The sequence below is a fragment of the Salvelinus alpinus genome, chromosome 37 (assembly GCF_045679555.1).
Source record: "Salvelinus alpinus chromosome 37, SLU_Salpinus.1, whole genome shotgun sequence".
NCBI classification, from domain to species: Eukaryota; Metazoa; Chordata; class Actinopteri; order Salmoniformes; family Salmonidae; genus Salvelinus; species Salvelinus alpinus.
Genome location: NC_092122.1, coordinates 12,215,402 through 12,242,352, shown reverse-complemented (window position 1 = coordinate 12,242,352; position 26,951 = coordinate 12,215,402). Strand labels below are relative to the sequence as shown.

Here is a 26,951-nt window from a genome sequence, read left to right as displayed (position 1 = left end):
AATATTGAACCACCAGCTTTCATATGTTCTGAGCAAGGAACTTAAACGTTAGCTTTTTTACATGGCACATATTGCACTTTTACTTTCTTCTCCAACACTGTGTTTTTCCATTATTTAAACCAAATTGAGCATGTTTCATTATTTATTTGAGACTAAATAGATTTTATTAATGTATTATATCCAGTTAAAATAAAAGTGTTCATTCAGTATTGTTGTAATTGTCATTATTACAAATATATATATACAATTTTTTATAAAAATCAGGCGATTCATCGATATTGGCTTTTTTTGGTCCTCCAATAATCAGTATCGGCATTGAAAAATCATAAATCAAATCAAATCAAATTTTATTTGTCACATACACATAGTTAGCAGATGTTAATGCGAGTGTAGCGAAATGCTTGTGCTTCTAGTTCCGACAATGCAGTAATAACCAACAAGTAATCTAACCTAACAATTCCACAACTACTACCTTATACACACAAGTGTAAAGGGATAAAGAATATGTACATAAAGATATATGAATGAGTGATGGTACAGAATGGCATAGGCAAGATACAGTAGATGGTATAGAGTACAGTATATACATATGAGATGAGTAATGTAGGGTATGTAAACATAAAGTGGCATAGTTTAAAGTGGCTAGTGATACATGTATTACATAAAGATGGCAAGATGCAGTAGATGATATAGAGTACAGTATATACATATACATATGAGATGAGTAATGTAGGGTATGTAAACATTATATTAAGTGGCATTGTTTAAAGTGGCTAGTGGTACATTTTTACATAATTTCCATCAATTCCCATTATTAAAGTGGCTGGAGTTGAGTCAGTATGTTGGCAGCGGCCACTAAATGTTAGTGGTGGCTGTTTAACAGTCTGATGGCCTTGAGATAGAAGCTGTTTTTCAGTCTCTCGGTCCCTGCTTTGATGCACCTGTACTGACCTCGCCTTCTGGATGATAGCGGGGTGAACAGGCAGTGGCTTGGGTGGTTGTTGTCCTTGATGATCTTTATGGCCTTCCTGTGACATCGGGTGGTGTAGGTGTCCTGGAGGGCAGGTAGTTTGCCCCCGGTGATGCGTTGTGCAGACCTCACTACCCTCTGGAGAGCCTTACGGTTGTGGGCGGAGCAGTTGCCGTACCAGGCGGTGATACGGCCCGACAGGATGCTCTCGATTGTGCATCTGTAGAAGTTTGTGAGTGCTTTTGGTGACAAGCCGAATTTCTTCAGCCTCCTGAGGTTGAAGAGGCGCTGCTGCGCCTTCTTCACAACGCTGTCTGTGTGGGTGGACCAATTCAGTTTGTCCGTGATGTGTACACCGAGGAACTTAAAACTTTCCACCTTCTCCACTACTGTCCCGTCGATGTGGATAGGGGGGTGCTCCCTCTGCTGTTTCCTGAAGTCCACAATCATCTCCTTTGTTTTGTTGACGTTGAGTGTGAGGTTATTTTCCTGACACCACACTCCGAGGGCCCTCACCTCCTCCCTGTAGGCCGTCTCGTCGTTGTTGGTAATCAAGCCTACCACTGTAGTGTCGTCCGCAAACTTGATGATTGAGTTGGAGGCGTGCATGGCCACGCAGTCGTGGGTGAACAGGGAGTACAGGAGAGGGCTCAGAACGCACCCTTGTGGGGCCCCAGTGTTGAGGATCAGCGGGGTGGAGATGTTGTTACCTACCCTCACCACCTGGGGGCGGCCCATCAGGAAGTCCAGGACCCAGTTGCACAGGGCGGGGTCGAGACCCAGGGTCTCGAGCTTGATGACGAGTTTGGAGGGTACTATGGTGTTAAATACTGAGCTGTAGTCGATGAACAGCATTCTCACATAGGTATTCCTCTTGTCCAGATGGGTTAGGGCAGTGTGCAGTGTGGTTGCGATTGCGTCGTCTGTGGACCTATTGGGTCGGTAAGCAAATTGGAGTGGGTCTAGGGTTTCAGGTAGGGTGGAGGTGATATGGTCCTTGACTAGTCTCTCAAAGCACTTCATGATGACGGAAGTGAGTGCTACGGGGCGGTAGTCGTTTAGCTCAGTTACCTTAGCTTTCTTGGGAACAGGAACAATGGTGGCCCTCTTGAAGCATGTGGGAACAGCAGACTGGGATAAGGATTGATTGAATGTCCTTAAACACACCAGCCAGCTGGTCTGCGCATGCTCTGAGGACGCGGCTGGGAATGCCGTCTGGGCCTGCAGCCTTGCGAGGGTTAACACGTTTAAATGTTTTACTCACCTCGGCTGCAGTGAAGGAGAGCCCGCAGGTTTTGGTAGCGGGCCGTGTCAGTGGCACTGTATTGTCCTCAAAGCGAGCAAAAAAGTTATTTAGCCTGTCTGGGAGCAAGACATCCTGGTCCGCGACGGGGCTGGTTTTCTTTTTGTAATCCGTGATTGACTGTAGACCCTGCCACATACCTCTTGTGTCTGAGCTGTTGAATTGCGACTCTACTTTGTCTCTATACTGGGACTTAGCTTGTTTGACTGCCTTGCGGAGAGAATAGCTACACTGTTTGTATTCGGTCATGTTTCCGGTCACCTTGCCCTGGTTAAAAGCAGTGGTTTGCGCTTTCAGTTTCACGCGAATGCTGCCATCAATCCACGGTTTTTTGGTTTGGGAATGTTTTAATCGTTGCTGTGGGTACGACATCGTCAATGCACTTTCTAATGAACTCGCTCACCGAATCAGCGTATTCGTCAATATTGTTGTTGGACGCAATGCGGAACATATCCCAATCCACGTGATCGAAGCAGTCTTGAAGCGTGGAATCAGATTGGTCGGACCAGCGTTGAACAGACCTGAGCGAGGGAGCTTGTTGTTTTAGTTTCTGTTTGTAGGCTGGAAGCAACAAAATGGAGTCGTGGTCAGCTTTTCCGAAAGGAGGGCGGGGGAGGGCCTTATATGCGTCGCGGAAGTTAGTATAACAATGATCCAAGGTTTTACCAGCCCTGGTAGCACAATCGATATGCTGATAGAATTTAGGGAGTTTTGTTTTCAGATTAGCCTTGTTAAAATCCCCAGCTACGATGAATGCAGCCTCAGGGTGTGTGGTTTCCAGTTTACAAAGAGTCAGATAAAGTTCGTTCAGGGCCATCGATGTGTCTGCTTGGGGGGGAATATATACGGCTGTGATTATAATCGAAGAGAATTCCCTTTCGGTCGACCTCTAGTAAATATGCACTGCAAATTCATGACATGCAGGCAACAGTGCATATTTCCCACATAAAACTGCTCAGTGACTGGATATCTACAGAACTAGAGGGGAACATTTAAGAAAAAATAAGACAAACATCTAAATTAAGATGAACTCACACCTAATAAAACCCAATTTGTGAAAACATCTAGCTTGATGTAGGCCTAACCTGTAACATAAATGTGTGTGTGTCAGATATGTCACATGTTTGGTGGACTGTTGACAGGACCCATTTGAAGCTGCATCGCGGTGTCTTCTGACTGGCCATTCTTCTGGCAGAAGTTACGGGAAGCGAAGGCATAGAGAAATGGATTCAGGCAACTGTTGGCATAGGTCAGTAATACAACAAAATACAACTTGGTAGAGAAGTTTTTCAAGTTTTCAGACTTGGCCAAATGTCCAGACATGTTTAGCATGATAACAACTTGGAATGGCATTGAACAGATGACAAAAGTCACAATGATGCTGGTCACATGTCTGGTCATCCTGGACTTTCGGATGAAAGCTGAATGTTTCACTTTCTTATGGAGGCGGATGTAGGATGTTAGCAGGAGGGAGACAGATAATACTAATCCAAGTATCACCATCACCAAACCTCCCACCCCAGGGCTATACTTTTGTTTATTATAAGCGATGTTAACACAATGGAGATGGTTGTCCTCCCCCTCCACCATGTTGACTGTCAGGAACGGTGAAGATATTAATACCACAACACCCCACAGTATGGGAAACAACCACCTCCCCAAACTCCCCTCACGCCACCTGGCCCAGCACTGGGGTGCAGAACTTGGTAGTAGCGCTGGACACTCATCGACAGGATGGTCAGCAGGCTGGAGAATGTACAGCAGTAGGCAACGAAGACAAGGAGCTTGCAGAGACTGTTGCCCAAGTCCCAGCTGAAGAGTATTGCATAGACCAATAGCGGCACACATGCTCAGCATATCTGACACACCAGGCTCAAGAACAGTTTCATACTCAAGTTGTATCTGTACAGATGCCAACAGCTGATCACAGCTTTCACTGCTATGTTATGCCCAGAAGATAGCAGAGAGCCAGGACGACTCCACTGATCATGGTGCCAGTCGGTGGAATCAGGGATTCCAGAGGTGCAGTTGAAGTTGGAAGAGTTACAGGTGGAGGAGTTGAAACTGTCAATCGTTGTGAGACTGAAGATGAGGGAGAATGAGTTGAATTCAATGTAGACGAGCAGCTGAATGTTGTCAGCAGTTGAGATGTGGGTTGGTAGTGTCTGCAACTGAGTCGCTAGCAGGGTTTCAAAACGAGGAAGGAGAAAAACTCTGATCACATGAAAAAGAAAGGGGAGGGTCTATTCCATACCAAATATGTTGTTTTGAGATCTACAGCCTGTAACAATTGCACAAGCAAGTGAATGCTGGCATTTGAAATAGATGAGTAGCTATTCCAAATAGACTAATTTCATAAATCAAAGCAGAGATGCACGCACGCACACACACACACACACACACACACACACACACACACACACACACACACAGAAAGACACAAACTATGCCACGTGTGAATGGACAATAAATAGTTGACAAACAAAATTCCATAAAAGTGTTGATACCTGTACTAGCGGCCAATAGTTCGTTCCAGAGATGGTTGGCAGATCACAAGGCTGTCTGTGTGATCCCGATTAAAATGGCTCACGTTACAAATAAAATCTGAATGGCTATCTGTAGAGTATATTTTTTTCCTTGCAAAATATATGCATTTGGCAAACTAAAAACATGTTTGTAGGCAGTCTGAGGGGCTCGATCTTTTTAGTACAGCGTCGATGTTAATGCATGCCTGGTACTTCGCTGAGAGGTTGTGCATGACAAGCCATAGCAACAGTGGTCAACAGTAGTCAACAGTAGTCAAGAGGAACGTATGGGCTTCCGGATGAGCCTATCATAAATTGTTACACTGTAAATGTGCTGACGAATGTATATATTTCTAATGACGTGTTGCAATGTATCAGACATGATCTTATCGCGTTTTATGATAACAAAATCCCTGTTTAACGTGTAATTCGGCCAATGGAAACTAACCACGCTTTGAACATGTACAATCGGACATGTAATACTACGATTGGAAGATTGAAGCGGCCAAAGCTTCTGCCATTGAATTGTGACATATACATACAGATTTTTGCATATTGCATCTTTAAATTTATTCTCTGTTCCATCAGGTTGACTCAGATGACCTTCCTCTGAACGTCTCAAGAGAAACTCTCCAGCAACACAAACTTCTCAAGGTGAGGCTTGCTTTCAAATCAAACAACGAAACCCACCTGGACCTCAACACTAAACTCAACCACTTTTCACTCAACAACTCTGCTAACAACATACTGAACATGCCTCTTTGGCCAGGTCATTCGCAAGAAGCTGGTGCGCAAGACCCTGGACATGATCAAGAAGATCGCAGAGGAGCAGTACAACGAGAAGTTCTGGAAGGAGTTTGGCACCAACATCAAGCTGGGTGTCATCGAGGACCACTCCATCCGGACACGTCTGGCCAAGCTAATATTCAGCCAAGCTGAATAAATGCTACAAAGAGAAGCTCCTTCACCCACTCAACTTTACTTTTTTTTTCTTCTTCAGGAAGTTCTTTCCAGATGTGCCTCATCTTGTCCACCCATGGAAAGCTCCGCGGGTGCCACATGCCTTCTTGTAGATAATTACTGAGATTGCGTTACACTCTACAATAGCAACTGTGCTTCCTAAATTATTTCTCATAGGATGCATGTTTTTTTTTATAGCTTACCTTTACATGTTTTAGCCTATTGTAAAAAGAAAAGTAGATCTATAGGCCTACAATTGAATAACTTTACTATATAGGCCTACATAATTTGTGACAACTACCATTGCAAGCAGAAGTTATTTACAAAGTCTAAATCAATTAAATGTAATACACCTCAACCTATGCATTATCATTCAATAGAAGTTATTTTGAGAGTAATGAATTTCAAAAACTACAAGCCCCAGTGCACAATTCTGCTACAGCCTACTGGACGATCAGAGTGTATAACCGAATTTCTTGCAGGATCATGGTGCAAGCTATTTTAGCCTATAGCCTATGGTAGAACAGTGTGCATTGTGCATTGCTTTAACGTATTATTGTCAGGTATTAAGTTCACATTTCCTGTCTTTTGTGTTTTTAATGTAAAAAGTAGAGTAGAACTCAATTGAAATGTGTAGGCTTTTGGTTGACCAACAATTTAACCTACGCGTCACCATTTAAGCTACTTGTCACCCTAGCTTCTGATCAAATACAGCATCAAGCTATTTTAGCAGTTTAAATTGTGTCAAATAGTTAATTTTATTACATGTATATGTTCAATGGATGATGAGAACGCATTGAAATATTTAATCAAGCTTACCCAGGATGGCGAATTGTGCACACTTAAAAAGGAACTTAGTGGCAACATTGTTGCACATTTTGTCAACAAAAAACATTTCGGGAAATCGGGTGATACATTGATGCATTATGCCGCCCGTCATGGCCACTTGGACATTGTGCAATTTTTAGTAAAAGAGATTGGGATGGACATAGAGCTGTACAATACCGACTACAAAAGAGCTCTGCATGAAGCTGCGTCCATGGGACAGCGGGAGTGTTTGAGCTATCTGCTCAATGAAGGAGCCAAAGTAGACTGCTTAAAAAAGGCTGATTGGTGAGACATACATTAACACGCAAGCCATGTGCAAACAGTAAGACAACGTTATTCTATATATATTTTTATCCGACTTTCAAGTCTCTTTTAGGAAAAGATGTATTGAAAAACGCTTTTTTTCCTACGCTTTATATCCCCTTCGATAGCTCAGTTGGTAGAGCGGAGGACTGTAGAGGCTAAATGCTGAAATCCTTAGGTCGCTGGTTCAAATCCGGCTCGAAGGAAAACATTTTCGTCGGCCCATGTCATATCAAATCGAAGTTTTTTCGTCATGTGCATAAATGCTTACTCGCTAACTCTCCACAACAATGCATTACAATATCAATCAAGAATCAAATGCCAAGTCCATAAATAACAATACAAGTAATACAACTCGTTGTGAAATGTACACAATAGAATAAATAGTATGATTTATAAAATAATATATGTCCAATTATGATGACTGTTATATAAGTAGTAAAGTGAGAAGTAACTTGGTATAGCAGCTTAAATATATAGTAATAATAACTAGTAACAGCAGTGGTGACCTTGTGTGCGTGTGTGTCGTGTATACCAAATAACAAATAAGTTGTTCTAAGATTCAATTAAAGTTTTGGTTTCAATTGATCATATAGGTACTGATTAATTGAATGACCGGAGTCAAATTCATTAGAGAGCAAATGGAAGCTACCGGCCGAAACGGGGAAGGACTACCAGAATTTGTCAAATAAGAGAGGCTTGTTTTTTTTCAGTTGCTAAACGTTTTGCTTCCTTGTGCACTAACGAATACGATCCTGCTTTTTCTGAAGACGTATATCTCCCTTCGATAGCTCAGTTGGTAGAGCGGAGGACTGTAGAGGCAAACTGCTGAGATCCTTAGGTCGCTGGTTCAAATCCGGCTCGAAGGAAATATTTTAATAGGTCCGTGTAATATTATCGTGCCTGAATTGTATACCATTATAAACACACTAGTTATACTACAATATAACAAATCATTAAATACTACACAAAATTGGGGTGTGAGTAAAAACATATTGTATTTCCTTTGTGACCCAATAAAAACAATTGTTCACCCAAAAAATTACCTCACAAAATGCAACACGTATGTGAATTGAGATATGTGCAATTCTGGTCCACCATCGTGACCCACCTCTACTTTCAGGACCCCTCTGATGATGGCCTGCACCCGGAGGAACCTGGGTGTGATCCAGGAACTGCTGTCCCATGAGGCCGACCCCACGCTGAAGAACAAGGACGGCTGGAACTCCTTCCACATCGCCTGCAGGGAGGGAGACCCAGCGGTCATACAGCACCTCCTACTGGCCAAACCTGAAGTCTGGAGGACAGAGAGCAAGACGCTGAGGACTCCTCTGCACACTGCAGGTAATCACTGTGCTAACAAATCAGACATGTCTCAGGTCTGGACATATTCACAGGTATTTTGAACAATATGCATAAAATATTTTTTTTCTGGTTCATTAACCCTTCTCTGTCTATTCTCTGTTCCTACAGCGATGCACGGCTGTGAAGAAGTGGTCAGCATCTTGGTACAGAGGTGTGTTTGTCTATGTTTGTGTGTGTGTGAGAGGAGGTATGAATTAGGATATGTCTCAGAGGATTTGCATACTTGTGAGAAGGCATGTTAGAGTGTCAGTGTTGAGGCTCTGTGTGTTAATGTGATCATGTGTAATTGTGTGTGGGTGTTGCGCTAACTGACCCTCACTTCTCTGTTTGCAGGTGTGGTTATGTTCCCGATGGCAGGGACAGCTGTGGGGTCACTCCATTTATGGACGCAGTGAGGAATGGACACATATCTGTGGCCAAGCTACTGCTGGAGAAGCACCAGGTACACTGGAGACTCTGGAGGAAAATAACATTTCCATCTATCAAAACATATCTGAGATAACAAAAATTTGCACCAAAAAATCAACTTGTCTGTATCTCACTTAAATTCCACCATAGTCCCCTTGGGAAAATTAATCCACCTCAACCACTCCAGTACCGTTGGACATTGAATAAGATACTGACCTGTATATACTTGCATTCTCGTGTGTCACACAGGCCTCTCCGACTGCAGCAGACATCCTGGGGGCCCAGCCAGTGCACCAGGTTGCTGTCACAGCCCAGGAAGAGGCGCTAGAGTTCCTAGTGAGGGACCTCGGAGTGGACGTGAACCAGACAGCCACTGACATGCAGCTCACTTCCCTGCACTACGCTGCCAAGGTTAGCTCTATTCTGTAAACATCTATTATCAGGCCTATCCTGTACATAAAGGCAAATTGTGTGCATAATATTATATCATGCCTGATATTTTATATTTTCAGGAGGGCCACACAAGCACAATCAAAACACTCCTCACATTAGGAGCACACCTTCACGTCAGGGACAAAAAGGGAAGAACAGGTACTGTAGAGAAGTGGTTCCCAAACTGTGGGGCGAGGGGTCGGCAGGGGGGACACGGGTCCCCCCCCCAAAAGTATATTATTACAATGTATTTTTTTTTAAAGGAACTCAATCCGGCTTTAAACTGAAAGTTTTAATAGTAGAATGCACAAGATGTCATTTCAAAACTGGGTAGTGCATCATCAGTTCCTCTTGTCATGTTAGTCTTCGCATACCTTAGAGAGCTATTTATAACTTGTCAAAATGTCCAAATCAACTATCCCATGTCAGCTAACGTTTTTTAAATGTATTTATCACATGAGTACACATTAAACATGGGAAAATGTATAGAATTGCAAGAAAATTAGCTTTAAGACTGCAAAGTTTCTTTGCACCCCATGACAACATGTGAAGAATTGCACGAAATAAGCTTTAAACCTGCAACATTTTCTCCACCAACAAGAGGGGTGTGAACAGTTTGTATCATGAACAGTGCTTGTGCAGGGGTGGCGCGGGATGTTTCCCAATGCTGGAAGAGTGAAAAAGTTTGGAAACCCCTGTGTAGAGGTTAAATGCTGTATAATTATACATTATGATAATTGCACTTTGCTTGTAGCAATACACTTTAATCAAAACAACTGCTTGGATGCCAAATCTGAATTTATGCAACAAGAAAAACTGGAAATGTAAGTTGACATAATACAGGGAACAGGATGCGTTCTAATTACATAACTTCTGCCTAGCGTATGCAAGTAGTTCTGGCACAAGACCCAATTCTTAAACCACTCTATTTAAAAAATTGTTTTACCTTTATTTAACTAGGCAAATCAGTTTAGAACAAATTCTTATTTCAATGACAGCCTAGGAACAGTGGATTAACTGCCTTGTACAGGGGCAGAACGACAGATTTTTACCTTATCAGCTTGGGGATTTGATCTTGCAACCTTTCAGTTATTAGTCCAACGCTCCAACCACTAAACTACCTGCCGCCCCCATATATTTTTATAATATCATATAGTGGACGTCTAGGCCTGTATGCATGCAATGCCCTGGTGCATTTAGCTCTCAAATCTCCAACAGCTAAACGGTGAGTTGGACAGTTAATGTTTGAGGACAGTAAAAACCAATAAAACAATAGGCTATGAAGTTTTGAATATTCTACCCATCGAAACACAAACAAATAGTTTTTTTGTCATTTGAGTACAGTTGATCTTGAATGCAGGTCATTGAATCCTGTCCTCAGGCACCCTGTGTTAGGGGTCATTACAGGTTCCAAAATGGATCTGGGGCTTTCCCACCCGACTCGATATGCATAAAGTAATTTTCAAAAAACCTGTTCAGATCAGAGAGTAGAAAGAGAGAGAGAAAGAAACCTCAGACTGGGCGCTGCCAGCTCCATCAATAAAAGAGTGATATTGGTGAAATGATCCACAGTTAGGCCCTACATGTCCTTAAAAACTGCCTATAACAAATGACAAAAAAACTATTTGTTTGTGTTTCGATGGGTAGAATATTCAAAACTTCATAGCCTATTGTTTTATTGGTTTTTACTGTCCTCAAACATTAACTGTCCAACTCACCGTTTAGCTGTTGGAGATTTGAGAGCTAAATGCACCAGGGCATTGCATGCATACAGGCCTAGACGTCCACTATATGATATTATAAAAATATATATAAAGGAAGAAAAGCTTGGGCCTAGCCCAAGAGAGAAAGATAGAGGTATGCTGGCGCCATGTTCCCAACACCGACATGCATTTCTTTATACTTGTCAGATGGAACTTAATTTGGCCAACAAAAAAACCACTTATTGCATATTTAAAGAACTGGTTTAAACCTTTACAAACGTTTTGAACAGACTAGGCCTATATTGTAGCAACTACCCATCAAATGACAGCAATAGGCTAAAGCTATTTATTTTACAACAGGCCTACTTTTAACCTATGTTAAACTAAATACGGAGTACAAAGTTAAAAAAGACAGTTAACTTAATTTAGCCAACAAAAATGTCTCAACATAATGAAACAAAACACTTTTTGCATATTTAAAGAACTGGTTTAGATTCCTAAACAGGCCTACAAAAATAATAATGATATACAATAATAATAATAAATATGAAAATAAATAAATACAAGTTCATAAATTGCATCAAACCTGACTTGCGAGTTGCACTCAGTCCATTTGGTCTTCTCATCTTTGTCCACTACAATATTAAAACTTGTCCCTGAGGACATTCCCCTTGTCGCCTTCTTTTCACTATACTATTTCTCCTCTAACTTTCGTTTTACTTTCATGAAAAAGGCCTCCATCTTAGCAATCAACAGTAGCCTAGTTCAAGGCTCTTTTCACTCCTTTCGCGTGTGAGGTGAGCAGGGGTAACCAGTTTCCGCTGGACATAAGCTACAAGCTCATTCAGTTCTCATCACCTGACACACATTAAATTAGCAGAGGACGGATCCACCCGAGACCCGTGGCAATTATATCAGACCCGACCCAGATCTGAGACAAAAATTTGGGTCCTGGGTTGGATCTCTGAATTTTGGGTCAGTTGGACCCGTGAAGACCTCTACCCTGTGTGTGCACTGTGCAGATCTCTGCGCCAGCAAGTATCTAACATTGATTCATTAATCTACTGCCTGTGTCTCTCTGTGCTTCCCCCAGCTCTTCATATGGCGTGCATAGGGCAGCATGCAGAAGCGGTCAGGACACTCCTACAGCTGGGACTAGTAGACATGGTGGATGCCTCGGGCACCACTGCTCAACAGCTTGCCAAAAAAACAGACGTGCTCAGAGTGTTTGAATGTGATTTGACATAAACTACTGTCTGAATGGAGAATCAATAAATTATGGACATAAATGGTATTCTGGATTGCAGAATAATAACTTCATATCATTTCTTTCTGTGTGGATTTTGATGATGGGGATGAAACAATACAGTGCCTTCAGAAAGTATTCACACTCTTTTACTTTTTCCACATTTTGTCGTGTTAAAATGTGGGATTAATCAAATAAAAAAACAAAGGATATATCTTGAGTAGATAAGTAATCAACTCCCTGAGTCAATACATGTTAGAATCCCATTTGTCAGCAATTACAGCTGTGAGTCTTTCTGGGTACGTTTCTAAGAGCTTTGCACACCTGGATTGTACAATATTTGCACATTATTCTCTTTTAAATTCTTTAAGCTCTGTCAAGTTGATTGTTGATCATTGCTAGACAGCCATTTTCAAGTCTTGCCATAGATCTCCAAGCCGATTTAAGTCAAAACTGTAACTAGGCCACTCAGGAACATTACATGTTGTCTTGGTAAGCAACTCAAGTGTATATTTGGCCTTGTATTTTTAGTTATTATCCTGCTGAACGGTGAATTTGTCTCCCAGTGTCTGTTGGAAAGCAGACTGAACCAGATTTTCCTCTAGGATTTTTCCTGTGCTTAGCTCTATTCCGTTTCTTTTTATCCTAAAAAAACTAGCATACCCATAACATGATGCAACCACCACCATGCTTGAAAATATGAAGAGTGGTAGTAAGTGATGTGTTGTGTTGGATTTGCCACAAACATAACACTTTGTATTCAGGACAAAAAGTGAATTGCTTTTGTTGTGGAAATTCTTTACAGGGACACTCAAATTCAATCTTAAATGAATCATTCTTTATTATCAGCATGCTGGAGAGGTTCCAACCAACTCAATGCACCAAGTACACATGCCGATCAGGAGCTCTACCCGGGGCAGTCCCGTTAGTTCTCTTATATAAATACAAGTTATATTTGCATGATTTAGCTTATTCATCATTCATAATTCATTCATCATTAACGTTTGCTTCATTCACGTGACCAACCAATACTGGGTCATGCATGTGACAGACTAATACCTCACGAGGCTTCTTCTCTCGAAGCTGAGATCTTAAAACTGAGATATCCCTTGTTCAAAACAAGGGTCTGGGCGTACTGCCAAATTGCAGATACTGATAGTGAGGATTCACTCAATCACTTGCATGAACACAGAAATTGGTTATTAGAAAAGCACAAACATAAAATGTTCCATCACACTTTGCCAAATTTTTTGCACATTCACTTTAGTGCCTCTTGCCCGCACCTCCAACAACACTTCTTGCAGCATCTGGTCTCCCATCCAGGGACTGGCCAGAACTAAGCCTGGTTAACTTACATTTACATTTAACTTCAGAGGCAAGCCAGCAGCGGAATGCAGGGTGGGATGCTGCTGGCTCTTTGTAGTGACTGGATGTATTGATACACCATCCACAGTTTAATTAATAACTTCACCATGCTCAAAGGGAAATTCAATGTTGTTTTATTTTATTTTTCACCTACCAATAGGTGTCCTTTGCGAGGCATTGGAAAACATCCCTGGTCTTTGTGGTTGAATCTGTGTTTGAAATTCACTGATTGACTGAGGGACAGAGATTAAGTAGTCATTCAAAAATATTGTTAAACAATATTATTGCACACAGAGTGAGTCCTTGCAACTTATTATGTGACTTGTTAAGCATATTTTAACTCCTGAAATAATTTAGGCTTGCAATAACAAAGAGGTTGAATACGTATTGACTCAAGACATTTCAACTTTTCATTTTCTATTAATTAGTAAAATGTTTGGTAGTGTGTAGGCCAGTAAATTCAGGCTGTAACACAACAAAATGTGGAAAAAGTAAAGGGGTGTGAATGCTTTTTGAAGGCACTCCATGTGGCAGTTTGGAATATGAAGGATTAAAGAAAGGATTAGGAGAGTTTTTATGTTGTTATGGTTGTGTTTGTCATCTGACCTACTGACTCACCAAAGCAAACTGAGGATGCAATGTGGACTGGATCCTGTCCATCCGGGAAAGACTAAGTGAACCAAGGTGATCTATGCATAGATAGCAAACGCACACACACACACATACACACACCGTATAATGGGGCTAAGGACAATGTCACAAAGAGGACACCTCTGACAAAATAAATACTCAGCATAGGCAGGTGGTGGACTGGGGTAGCTACAGTAGACTTTTACAAATTACAAGACGAATAAAAGCACGATTCTTATGAAAAATATATTTAGGGAAATGTCCATTGATAAGTACATAATCGATTCATTATCAATACCCAGAAATTTGAGAAATGTTCGCCGTTACTGACAGACTATAGGCTCCTCCCCAACAGTGAAGCAGAATCGCTTGACGTTGAACCGCAGCCCTTTTCGTTTCCAGCTCAGCAGATCTCCATTTTCTTCGGGCCACTATTCAGGAAAAGAGGAGAAAATACTTGGGAAAATGAATGAAGAATACGACGTTATCGTGCTGGGTACCGGACTGACGGTGAGAATCATTTTACCATGCCATTTCGTTCCTTGAATAATCTAAGCGATGCTCAGAGGGAATATGTTCCTTCAATTGCCACTTTGTGCTAGCTAGCGTAGTTCAACTATCGGTTGGGCCTAATAAGCTAGCTAACTACTGTCAGTGGTCACGTCTGTCAATGTTTGCATTCACAAATATTTTTCTCAATGAACTTAACTTTCGGTAGCTAGCTAGGTAACTAATACGTTTAACGTCATTTAAGGTGGTGACTCAGTCTCATATTCATGCATACTGTTTATCAATCAAGTTGGAAAATCTAGCTGGCATTGGTAGCAAATTGGTTAGCATGATAGCTGGATAGCTACTGTAGCTAATGCCAGCTTTGTTTAGGCTAACGTGTCCCAGTTTGACAGTGTATTGTCCTTTTTTTAGTTTGAAAAAGTGTGCATATGCTCTCATGTTGAGTGTGATACAAAGGTAGTGTACTTTTCGAGTTGGATACTAATTTATGTAACGTTACCATCACCATGCGATGAAGCTTTATTCATGAGTTCTTGGATTTTTCAACAGGCGGTGGTTTTGGTTTGTTTTGGGGAGGAGATTCTCCCCGCGAGTATTAGTTTAGCTACTGTAGCTAACTTGTAACTAGTTAGCTAATCTAACTGGTGTACCTATAGTACACTGATCAGAAATATAAACGCAACATTTTCAAAGATTTTACTGGAGTTATAGTTCATATAGGAAATCAGTCAATTGAAATAAATTAGGCCCTAATCTATGGATTTCACATGACCCAGAGTACAGATATGCATCTCTTGGTCTGATTTGACCACCATTTGCATCATGCAACGTGACACATCTCCTTCACATAGAGTTGATTGTGGCCTGTGGAATGTTGTCCCACTCCTCTTCAATGGCTGCGCAAAGTTTTTGGATATTGGCTGGAACTGGAACGCGTTGTCCTACACGTCAATCCAGAGCATCCCAAACATGCTCAATGGGTGAGATGACTGGTGAGTAATGCAGGCCATGGTAGAACTGGGACATTTTCAGCTTCCAGGAATTGTGTACAGATCCCTGCGAAATGTGTCTGCATTATGCTTAAACATGAGGTGATGGCGGTGGATGAATGGAACTAAAATGGGCCTCAGGATCTTGTCACAGTATTGTTGTGCACTCAAATTGCCATCAATAAAATTTAATTGTGTTCATTGTCTGTAGCTTATGCCTGCCTACCATAACCCCCCCGCCATTTTGGGGCACTCTGTTCACAACGTTGACATCAGCAAACCACTCGCCCACACGACACCATCTGCCCGGTACAGTTGAAACCGGGATTCATCCATGAAGACCAAACTTCTCCAGCGTGCCAGTGGCCATCGAATGTGAAGCCGGTGACGACGCCAAACTGCAGTCCAGTCAAGATGACGAGCACGCAGATGAGCTTCCCTGAGACGGTTTCTGACAGTTTGTGCAGAAATTCTTTGGTTATGCAAAACCCCAGTTTCATCTGCTGCCTGGGTGGCTGGTCTCAGACAATCCCGCAGGTGAAGAAGCCGGATGTGGAAGTCCTGCCAAATTCTTTAAAACGGTGTTGGAGGTGGCTTGTGGTAGAGAAATTATCCTGCAACTGCCCTGGTGGACATTCCTGCAGTCAGCATGCCAATAGTACCCTCTCTCAGAACTTGAGACATCTGTGGCATTGTGTTATGTGACAACTGCACATTTTAGTGGCCTTTTATTGCCCCCAGAACAAGGTGCACCTGTGTAATGATCATGCTGTTTAATCAGCTTCTTGATATGCCACACCTATCAGGTGGATGGATTATCTTGGCAAAGGAGAAATGTTCACTAAAAGGGATGTAAACAAATTTGTGCACAAAATATGAGAAATAAGCTTTTTATTCATATGGAACATTTCTGGGGTCTTTTATTTCAACTCATGAAACATGGGACTAACACTATCATGTTGCATATATATTTTTTGTTCAGTATAAATAGCTAGCTAATTCAGTGTTTGTAAAATGATTGGGTAGTGAACAACAGACACACCTGCAATTTCTGAACCTTACTCCACTAAACCTGAATGTAGCGAGCTAATGTTACATAGCTCAGGGTTTCCAAAACTCTGTCCTGCCCAAGCACTGCACAGCTGACTCAAGTAATCAAAGCAAAAACCAAAACGTGCACCCAGGGGGAGCCCAAGGACCGAGTTTTGTAAACCCTGATTTCGCAAGCTAGTATCTCAAGTTGATTCAGCAGTACTAGTTAATTACTTTGTATCCACTAGCCAGCCAGCAAATTATATTTTTATCAAAGGATATTCTGTCACGGATATTAGTTCTCGTACATTTTGTAGCTAGCTCACAAGAACATACATGGAATCATTGAGAGAACCAAAATGACCGATACTATGTTGTTCCCACTGCTTTACTCAGCTGTAAAACACTCGGTTGAGGCATGACAGGAAAAACTTGATAGAATTTACTGTACTCTGAGGCCTCACTCAAATGATCTATTTACAGTTTCCTGTCTGTCTCGCATGTCTGACTCGGGTAGGGGAGTGTGCTAAAAATAACAGTTCAGCAATAGAACACGCATACAAGAAGACAATCATACTGTTACATTGGGAAACAATCCATTGCCAAGGTTTGAAAGCAATACTGTCAATGATATAGGTCCAGCTAGTACCTTTGCTGTCAGTCACACTGACTGTCACATTCCATGATTACATAATTTAGTAATTCCATATTCCATCCAGGAATTGTGTGAAATCGTTCAGAATCCTGTGCAGCCACGTTTTGTGTAGTCCACTCCAACAGGATGTGGCAGTCAGGAAGGCATTTTGGCTTGTCAGCGGTAGGGGAAGGCAGCCTGGTTGAGAGTGTTGGCTTTTGAGTTGGTGACTCCTGTGTTGTTTTAGACTGCATATGGGTGTGGTTCGGTCGCGGAGGAACTGAGAGTACAGGGCAAGTTTAAGTTCTGCAAAAGCCAGACAGACCGTTGTCAGAGCTCTGAGGCGTCACGTAGACCTAACTGGCGCCATATACTATGATACAGTGGTACGATACGAGAGATGGGCTTAGTTCCATCTGATGCAGGACAACCCTAGCAAGTATCCAGTTCTGTTTGGCATCTATTCAAGCATCTCCCTGCCCGCCATACACTCCACACTGATTGTGGTCCATGTGGTTCCTCTGTGGTTGAGAAAGACATGGTGGGGAAAGGAGAACTGGCTGTTCTGGGATATGTTTTTATTGTATGTATCCTCCTCCCTCTGCAGCTGGGTCCTAGCAAACATCTACCTCTAGTCTCCCCAGCATCTGGGACGTGGCTGGGGGGATGGTGGTGTCCTTGTCCGTCTGTCCCCATACTTAAAGGATGGGGGCGGCAGGTAGCCTAGTGGTTAGAGCATTGGGCCAATAACCGAAAGGTTGCAAGATTGAATCCCCGAGCTGACAAGGTAAAAATCTGTCGTTCTGCCCCTGAACAAGGCAGTTAACCCACTGTTCCTAGTCCGTCATTGTAAATAATAATTTGTTCTTAACTGACTTGCTTATTTAAATAAAGGTTAAATGTAAAAAATTAGGCACAGGAGGGCATGGTCATCAATATTATAGCCCCTTTTTTACACCACCACTTGATACTGTTGGTTGTCATGTGATGCCATTAATGTGATTTCATTCTGACCAATCACCTTTTTCCTGATAGAAGGATAGAGGGCTGCAGTAGCGGATGAAACATGGAGGCTAGATTTAGGTAATAACTTTGTCATTCAATTAGAGCAAGGGAAGAAGTTGAGTTGATGGTTCTAGTACTGTGTGTGGATCCTGAGAGTGTGCAATGACATTACAGATGCAGTCCAGAGATATTGGATCACAAACCTTTGGAGCCACACATGAAGGAGTTGTGGGGAAATGTCAGCCAGGGTGGCACTATCACACAGTCACTCTTGTTCCCAGCGTGACTCACACTGTGGCCTTTTGAACTTCAGAGAGCCGCCCAACACTTTACCGTCTTCAGAGTGTGCCTCAGTCAGTCACTCATCATAAAAATCCACCTGCTTTTTATAGGGCTGCTGTGTTAAAGATTTAACTGTGAAATCCCCCCCTGACTTCAATGTGTTTTATTGGTTGTGTTTGACTCTTCCTGCATTGAGGATTGGTCTCTTCCCATCTCTCACCCTGAGGTTGTGATGCCTAGGCTACCCCCACAGAATGTCAGAGCCTACAGACAGCAGGGCTGCCTGAGTCACATGCCACTCAAAATTGTGTCTGGAAGGCATCCATTTACTGCCATATATTCTTCTGGAAGTTACAGCACATAAAAAATAATATATGTTTTGTCACACCAGATAGTGAAATGTGTTGTTAAACAAGGTCAACCATAGTAGAACGGCGCCCCTGGAGCAAATTGGGCTTAACTGCCTTGACAGCCTTGACACGTCGACAGGTTTGTCACCTCGACGGCTCGGGTATTCAAACCAGCAACCTTTTTCCTTACTGGCCCAACACTCTAACCACTTGGCTACCTGCCACCCTCCATGTATATTTAATGGATTTACAAAACCGTGATGAGAAACAAGGACAATTTTACGCCACACAACCAAATTGAGAATAAGTCTCCAGCCTTCCTCTGATTGTCTTCCTGAATGGATAATATGAATTCCTTCCCACATGGTGGAGTTTAGACATTTGCTGAGGTATTTTTCTCTAATCCGAAATCCTCAAGACACGTTTGGACTTTCAGTTGCACCTTTCATGGTGCCCTTTTCCCACAAAAGAAATACATCTGTAAATACTTGGTAGTAATTGGTACTAAAATGGTAATTTGGTCATTATGGATGGAACATCAAAGGTAAGTGCCAAAGGCATTACCTGAACCTTTTTCTAAGATGCCTTTTATGAAACAGACATTCCTTATGTGCTTGTGGTAGACTACCAGTCAGTGAGATGAGCACATGCCTCCACTGCGGATCTGCAGCACAGGCAGTCCTGCATCACTTTAATCTCACGTTGAGTGACATCAATGCTTCTCTCTGAGAGTGGACATTGATTTTTTCCCCCCTGAGAGACCTGACCGGTCAGTGCTTTTTTTTAGCTCAGTAAAAGTCCCTGTTTGTCAAACGTTATGGTCTGAAAATGCAGTGGTGAGGAAATGATACTTCCCTTACCTTAAACTTGCCCAGCCCCAGACAGAGGGGTTGGCTAGGGCTAGCATGGGGCAGGCAAGTGGGTCATGGACCCTGTATCCCCATGATGATGGGAACAGCAGAGGTGGGGTGCTGTTTTTGTCCACCAGAGCCCTGTCCTAAGTTGCCCTGATCTGAATGCTGCTGACTCTAGGGAGATGGAAACTTAAACAATAGCCACACCAGAGTCACTTCCTGTGACATAATGCATTGTGTAACACCTGGCAGCAGTGTACACCAGGAGTGTGGAATCATGATGCTGTGGTGTCCTGTTTGTCGTATTATTAGTCATTGTCAACACAGTGTAGCCTATAAAATATGCCTCTACCACAAACACAACCTGTCACCTCTTCTCCCCTATTATATTAAATCTGAGTCATTCCACGGTCTTATCTAGGGTGATTTGTTACAGTAAGATCAAATATTGCGGATTCAATATGTAGGCAGAAGCTACTGGATGAGGTAACCCTCTGTCAGCACAGTGTTCTGAATCAGGCCGCATTTCAGTTGAACTTCTTTTCTGAATAAAGTCCATGGAATCACATGACGCAGAGTGTTTTGCTGCTTCTACAAAGCAGCTGCCGTAATCTTAAGGCCTTTTGAAAGACGGTGGGAATTCGAGAGTCAGTCACACGCGCGCACGTTTTCCTCTGGCCGGCCGGCAGTACTGTACCAGGCAGCCCGTGATTCTTGACTAACTTTGGAGAAACTATTGCCTTGACAGAGGAACTCGAATCGCAGCCTAGCACTGCAAAGGGAGAAACAGAAAGCTGCTGATCGGCAGCTTGGTCGTCCTATCTAGCCTAAATTCCGTCTTTTAAATGGAGTGTGAGTTGAATTGGACGCTCAAACCTACTCCCCTCTCTGCATAGCTCCCCTCTTCAGCGGCCATTGCTAAAACCCTTTATTTTGTGGCGACACTGTCACTACAGACTGCCTCTACTCTAGAATGACAGAGAATGTTGAATAGAGTTCTGTGTTGTAGATTCTGGAATCTCCTTCTCTACTGTTAAACAAACTGGAGATCATACTAAATTAACTCTGTGACTCTGGTCCCACCCACGCCCCCCCCCTCTCCTCCACTGCCCTCTTATCAAAAGTGGCGAACACACACACCAGCACTGATGGCATCTTCAGTCACAGCCTTAGCGGGTCATGGTAGTTAGGCTACATAAGTCTACTCTCCCAGAAGATTCAACAGTAGATTTAATGTTTGTCTGTTGTGTCATATCAATCCTATTTTTATGAAATTCCTGCTTATTAGGCTAAATGATTGCTTACACTATATAATCAGTGTTAATCCATCTTAAGTACACACACGACTAGCAGAGGGGAAGCATGGGTAGATCACTAGCATTAGCTATCATTATAGAGACCCTGCCAGCTAGACTGGTCCACTGTTGCCAGCCACACAGTCAGTTATCAGATTGGAGCATGAAAAGACAGGGAAAAACCAGACAGGGACCACATTCATTACTTTGACTACATCTGCGACAAAGCCTCAAATGTTTCCTTGTCTAGTTGAATCTGGGCTGTGTGAAATGTGAGGCTTTTAGTGCATTTTCTGCCGTAACGAGACCGTGACTGTCTGCCATTATGAAACACAATCCTATCTGGAGAAGAAGAAAAAACTGATACCAGCAATATTCATACAACAATACAATCTCAAACATGAAAATCAATATCTATGATTGAATTATCATTCCAAATTTTTGACCTGTGCGATATTGGCAACTATCCAGGTTTAAGTGATTTGTGTGATGCTCAAACCCCTCCTTCCTGCCTCTCGTCCAATAGGAATGCATCCTGTCAGGGATCATGTCGGTGAAGGGGAAGAAGGTCTTGCACATGGACCGGAACTCCTACTACGGGGCAGAGAGTGCCTCCATCACTCCCCTGGAGGATGTAAGTCAACCTCTGACCTCTGAGGCGCTGACCCCTAAGACCAACCTCAACAGGCCACACAAGACACAAACTAAGACTGCACCATTCTCTTACACAAGATAACAGGCAGGATGCCTACTCACCCATTTCCCAGAAATGTTTGTAACCATATGAATCTGAATGAGGCATGAGAAAGAGAACAAGGAACTAAGCATACAAATCTGAATATCCTTAAAAATGGGTGACAGCACATGATCATCATAGTCAGTTGCTGCTTATATATGCACTCTTTTGTATTCCTCTTGGCTAAATTGCTGCTTCAACAAAATGGCAAATGATTCTCTCTTTTAGCTGTATAAACGCTTCAGTCTCCCAGGCGCCCCACCGGAGTCCATGGGAAAAGGCCGGGACTGGAATGTGGACCTCATCCCGAAGTTCCTCATGGCCAACGGTAAACACTAATCACCACTTTTTATTATGTATTATATTAACTAGGGCCAGGAGTTTTCCTGACCATGTCACCAGACAAGGAAAAACTCTGGGCCTTAGATATAACACTTCATCCTTGGTCTCAGGGGAAAAGAAGGGATGAATACCAAAAATGTGATTCTGGAATATTCAGTAGTTGGGTCGTGGCCATATTTGATAGTGCGACTGATCTTGTTGCCTAGCAATGATTGGATGTGGTTGACAGGATGAGGCAACATAGAGAACTTTCAATTTGAAGACTAATGAAGCTGTATATGTAAAAGTGATTGGATTGTACTTTATTCTCCTAACCTGTCTGGGAAAGGTAACACTGATTTGTCTGTCTGACCTGTGCAGGTCAGTTGGTCCGCATGCTGCTGATCACACAGGTGACGCGATACCTGGACTTCAAGGTGATCGAAGGCAGCTTCGTCTACAAAAAGGGCAGCATCTACAAAGTGCCCTCCACTGAGACCGAGGCCCTGGCATCCAGTGAGTGGTACAGGGGGACTATGGGAAATAGAGGAGAGGTTGGGTTTTGTAGTTTTTATGTCTGATAAGCTCAGGTTAACTCTGCATACAGTAAACTTTTAATCAAGTCTAATATCCATCCGGCTTACAGCAGTCTAAAACAGTGAATTGTTGACATGTCATACGTCAAAATGTCTTACTGTCATCACAGCTCCTCACAAATAACCTCTTCCTGGTTCTGTATTGTCTTGCTTTTCAGCTCTCAATCATGTAGATAATTAGCTACCCCTGAATAGCACAACTCTCTCCCATACAGGTCTGATGGGGCTGTTTGAGAAACGGCGCTTCAGGAAGTTCCTGGTTTTCGTGGCTAACTTCGATGAAAACGACCCCAAGACCATGGAGGGCGTGGACCCCAACAAGACGACGATGAGGGACGTGTTCAAGAAGTTTGACCTGGGCCAGGACGTCATCGACTTCACAGGACACTCCCTCGCCCTCTACCGGACAGACGAGTGAGTCACCTGCATCATCTTATTGGCTGAGCCAGAGATGGAAAGTGTTCGGACATTTTGGGGTTAACTAAAAAGCAAGAAGAATTCCAGGTAGTCTTGTTTGCAGTTGCACTACGTTGATTATCAGATTTCAGGATATAGCAATATTCTGAGACTGATAAATGTCACCGTTATGATATACCTTTTAGATGACAGGGTGTCAAAGGTAGTCATTATATTTTCCATTCTTTCAAGAAACTTGGTTATATATTCAAAGAAAGCACTGTATTCATTCTTGTCTCTCCCCTCTCTCTCAGGTACCTGGACCTGCCTTGCATGGACTCGCTAAACAGGATCAAGCTGTACAGTGAGTCTCTGGCCAGATATGGCAAGAGTCCGTACCTCTACCCCCTCTACGGCCTGGGGGAGCTACCCCAAGGGTTCGCCAGGTAAGGCTCAACTCTGACCTCTAAACCTCTATCATTTTCCGTCTAGCTGCCTTTTTGTTTCATCCGTGTTTTGGCTTGTTGACTTTCACTATGCAAATAAAAGTTTGACTCATTTGAATCCAAATACAATGTTCAGCAGTATGCCCAATGATTACTTTTTATTTTGCTGTTGGACTGTTCGAATTTAGATGGGTCTTTTTCAAAGTGTGCTATTTCTTGAAAGTATACAATAGAATTCTGAACCGTGTGCTTCTAGTTAAAATTGACATTGTCAGAGAATTGAACATGCTTTACAGAATCTCTCCCTCTCGTTCCCTGTCTCCTTCCTGTAGACTAAGTGCTATCTACGGAGGAACCTACATGCTGAACAAGCCCATTGAGGAGATTGTCATGGAGGATGGAAAAGTAGTGGGAGTCAAGTCTGAGGGAGAGGTAAAAATCGTATTTCTCCCCGGCTTATATAGATGCCATACTCTGAGGACTAGAGGAAGGCATGTGTAATCTTAGCGCTAATACTTAACCTATTCCCCCACCTCAGATTGCCCGCTGTAAGCAGCTGATCTGCGATCCCAGCTATCTAATGGACCGCACAACCAAGGTCGGTCAGGTGATCCGGGTCATCTGCATCATGAACCACCCCATCAAGAACACCAGCGACGCCAACTCCTGCCAGATCATCATCCCCCAAAACCAGGTCAACAGGAAGCACGGTGAGCCCCACTGCAGGAAGTGATGTCACCACGCAAGGCCCCTATGGAAACATTGCATGAGATTTATAAATCGAACATGAGAGACCATCTTCACGCTCAACTACCCAGAAGTATTGAAGTACTCTACTTAAGAATAAGATGATACTAACATCACGTAGCAGGTGTAAAATAAATGCCTGAGGGGGGTTCCCACATCTGGGTTTAAGGGGAAAAGGAAGCTAGTTTGAAGATACTGTATCCCTGAAAACTGTTTCCCCTGACCCCGCTGAGGGTGAGATGATGGTGAATCAAATGAATCTTTGAAGGGTGGCATGGACCTAACCATATCACTGCCCCAAATCGCACCCAACTCGGACAAGGAGTGAAATATTGAATTTACTAATCTTTTTTTTTTTTTCAGATATCTACGTGTGCATGATCTCCTATACTCATAATGTGGCAGCACAGGGGAAGTATGTGGCCATCGTCAGCACCACAGTGGAGACGGACAACCCTGAGATGGAGGTCAAACCAGCCATGGACCTGCTGGAGCCTGTCGAGCAGAAGTACGAGCCTCATCACTAAACTGTTGTTGGATGTCTCCCACTAGTCTTTACTACGGTCATGTTGACTTTGTCATTTCTCTCTGCAGGTTTGTGAGCATCAGTGACCAGTACGCACCAACTGACATGGGTGCTGAAAGCCAGGTGGGTCCATTACTTCTGTTTGTTTCTGCTTAACCCAGTCAAATCCAGTGACCTTGTGTTAACAAAAATACAAATATTGCTCGTCTTGTTTGCCTGTGTTTAACCATCTATGGTTTTCCTATTGTTGTTGTAGATCTTCATGTCCCGTACCTACGATGCTACCACCCACTTCGAGACCACCTGCGACGACATCAAGGACATCTACAAGCGGATGACGGGAACCGAATTTGACTTTGCCGAGATGGAGCGCAAGAAGAACGACATCTTCGGCGACGCAGCTGACCAGTAGAGAAACAAGCGAGTCCGCAACACTCGTGAATATCAGATATTTGCCACCGACAACTGAAATCTTTAAAAAATAAGGAAAACCATCCACAAATATAGATAAATGGGCTGGCTGACGATCCAAGTATATGTTTTGCCCGTTATGGAAGTTCACCCTATATATGAAGTTACAATATACATCGCTGGAAAAGGGGGCCAGGTGGGAGTTATGCTTTTTCTAATCACTTTCAGAGAGTTGTTGCACTGAACATTGGTATACATACGCCCTACATTCTTTTTCATTATGTAACTGATCATTTTCTCTCCTGGATGAGGGCGTTTAGTCCAAATATGTCAAATCAATTGATCAATCAAAAGAAAACAGTACCACAGTGTGGGAGGGTCAAATCTTTTCTGTTCAAATACTAAAAATAAATAATGCAACCATGTAAAAGCATAAGTGTTTTGGGGAAGTGAATCATGAAATGTGATCAGATCAGTTGTATTTTTCTTGTCAGGTGTTTTTGTTGTGAGGGAGGTAAGTGAGTGGCTTGGCTTGTTCCAGTTATAACGAAGCAATATTCCTAACAGGCCGTAACCAAAAAAGGGTTTGGCCAGCAAAGCTTCATTTGACCACCAAAACCTTGTGAGAGAGAGGAAGCTTTTAATTGTTTCCTGTTACCAGCTAATATAAATACTCCCATCGATTGTGATTGGGGGGGGCCTTGTTTTTTTGTTTTCATTTATCAGCTCCCTTGTCCTAGTGGCTCATCTCCAGCCTCTAGTAGGCAGCCCTGGGCAAGGCATCTTACTGCACATAGGCCAAGCCACTGAACGAGCAAGTGTAGTCCAACTACCTGGACCTGTTTGCAGCAGCTTGAGTAACCCATAATGTAATAGAATACTATTCTTTCCTTTACTATTAAAAATGAACAGACCCAAGCAGACTGAAGCAGGTTGGGGATTTGTGGTGAGGTTGACTAATTGCTTCAAAAGGACCAAATGTCTACTATGGCAGTATTGATATGACAAGGGCCCTGTTTAAATGTCATCAATGTAAAAAAAGATTACAAAAAGACAGTGCTCAAATGATTTCTGTACTGCAAAGTAAAAAATTAACTTGTGAAAAAACTAAAGTATTTGTTGTCCTTATTCAGTAGTGAGTCGATGTGAGTATTACTGTCTGATGGGCTTTTGTGTGGTCATTTGAGTATCAGGAGCTTTGCCTTTGACACTTCCTCTTTAATACTATTTTATGATATCATCAACCTAAACTGTCTGCTGAAGCATCTTTGCACTGAAGAGGATATTTGAGTTATTTATTGATGCAGGACTAAAAACAGACAAGAACAGTCTGATATTTATGACAAAGACCATCCTTTAATGAAGTGCAAAGATGACTCTGGATTTGGTGAATTCCTGTATTGGCTGGTTGGTATTAATATGGCAGCCTATTTGTAACCGTTTTAATGTGTAATGGTAAAATGCACTGTTAACATGGCATGTCCACAGAATCAAAAAGCTGTTACATGTTTGGTACTTCAAAGTCCAAAGTAAGTAGTAACATTAACATGGTGCCTTCTAATTGCAGTCGCTGTACTCATGATATACAGGAGAACGATCGCCTTACGGCGAGGATAGCTGTGCTGCAAGCCCAGTTTCAGACGCAATCGTTAGGCAAGGGTAATTTCAGTGTAGGAAAGGATGAAACCGCGTCTGTGCCACCAGTAAGTACAGATAGTAGTATAAATCCCCTCGCACAGTCCCCGCAGCCGGACAACTTTCTCATGGCTTCTGGAGGGAA

The 26,951-nt window shown here is 42.6% G+C and overlaps 3 protein-coding genes and 2 non-coding genes across 6 annotated transcripts; all 5 read left to right on the top strand.

Moving 5' to 3' along the window:
• Positions 1-4,007: 4,007 nt before the first annotated feature.
• Positions 4,008-6,080, top strand: LOC139565709 (endoplasmin-like). The gene is made up of 3 exons (XM_071386213.1): positions 4,008-4,028; positions 5,387-5,452; positions 5,568-6,080. The coding sequence occupies exons 1-3, from the start codon at positions 4,008-4,010 to the stop codon at positions 5,739-5,741; spliced, it is 261 nt and encodes an 86-aa protein (XP_071242314.1). The 3' UTR covers positions 5,742-6,080.
• A 126-nt stretch (positions 6,081-6,206) lies between these two features.
• Positions 6,207-12,091, top strand: ankrd16 (ankyrin repeat domain 16). Of its 2 annotated transcripts, XM_071386928.1 has the most exons (7): positions 6,207-6,871; positions 8,013-8,233; positions 8,363-8,405; positions 8,588-8,696; positions 8,912-9,073; positions 9,175-9,253; positions 11,891-12,091. In XM_071386928.1, the coding sequence occupies exons 1-7, from the start codon at positions 6,537-6,539 to the stop codon at positions 12,043-12,045; spliced, it is 1,104 nt and encodes a 367-aa protein (XP_071243029.1). In that variant the 5' UTR covers positions 6,207-6,536; the 3' UTR covers positions 12,046-12,091. The 2 variants fall into 2 exon arrangements, with proteins under 2 accessions (XP_071243029.1, XP_071243030.1); XM_071386929.1 differs by lacking the exon at positions 9,175-9,253.
• Positions 7,008-7,095, top strand: trnay-gua (transfer RNA tyrosine (anticodon GUA)). The gene is given in 2 exon segments: positions 7,008-7,044; positions 7,060-7,095. It is a non-coding gene; the product is annotated as a tRNA-Tyr (tRNA).
• On the top strand, positions 7,671-7,758 carry trnay-gua (transfer RNA tyrosine (anticodon GUA)). Its single transcript is given in 2 exon segments — positions 7,671-7,707; positions 7,723-7,758. It is a non-coding gene; the product is annotated as a tRNA-Tyr (tRNA).
• Positions 12,092-14,354: 2,263 nt separating the features above from the next.
• Positions 14,355-26,278, top strand: LOC139566064 (rab GDP dissociation inhibitor beta-like). The gene is made up of 11 exons (XM_071386926.1): positions 14,355-14,548; positions 21,519-21,626; positions 21,957-22,056; positions 22,431-22,565; positions 22,861-23,059; positions 23,356-23,487; positions 23,820-23,919; positions 24,026-24,197; positions 24,598-24,742; positions 24,829-24,883; positions 25,017-26,278. The coding sequence occupies exons 1-11, from the start codon at positions 14,504-14,506 to the stop codon at positions 25,170-25,172; spliced, it is 1,347 nt and encodes a 448-aa protein (XP_071243027.1). The 5' UTR covers positions 14,355-14,503; the 3' UTR covers positions 25,173-26,278.
• Positions 26,279-26,951: the final 673 nt, after the last annotated feature.

Excerpts from the sequence above, each read along its gene's own strand:
- LOC139565709 (XM_071386213.1), top strand. The coding sequence starts at position 4,008 with ATGGTCAGCAGGCTGGAGAAT. Across the intron at positions 4,029-5,386 it reads TGGTCAGCAGGCTGGAGAAT|GTTGACTCAGATGACCTTCC; the intron begins GTACAGCAGTAG and ends CTGTTCCATCAG. Across the intron at positions 5,453-5,567 it reads AGCAACACAAACTTCTCAAG|GTCATTCGCAAGAAGCTGGT; the intron begins GTGAGGCTTGCT and ends CTCTTTGGCCAG.
- LOC139566064 (XM_071386926.1), top strand. The coding sequence starts at position 14,504 with ATGAATGAAGAATACGACGTTATCGTGCTGGGTACCGGACTGACG. Across the intron at positions 24,743-24,828 it reads CTGGAGCCTGTCGAGCAGAA|GTTTGTGAGCATCAGTGACC; the intron begins GTACGAGCCTCA and ends TTCTCTCTGCAG. Across the intron at positions 24,884-25,016 it reads ACATGGGTGCTGAAAGCCAG|ATCTTCATGTCCCGTACCTA; the intron begins GTGGGTCCATTA and ends TTGTTGTTGTAG.
- ankrd16 (XM_071386928.1), top strand. The coding sequence starts at position 6,537 with ATGGATGATGAGAACGCATTGAAATATTTAATCAAGCTTACCCAGGAT. Across the intron at positions 6,872-8,012 it reads TGCTTAAAAAAGGCTGATTG|GACCCCTCTGATGATGGCCT; the intron begins GTGAGACATACA and ends CTCTACTTTCAG. Across the intron at positions 9,074-9,174 it reads CCCTGCACTACGCTGCCAAG|GAGGGCCACACAAGCACAAT; the intron begins GTTAGCTCTATT and ends TTATATTTTCAG.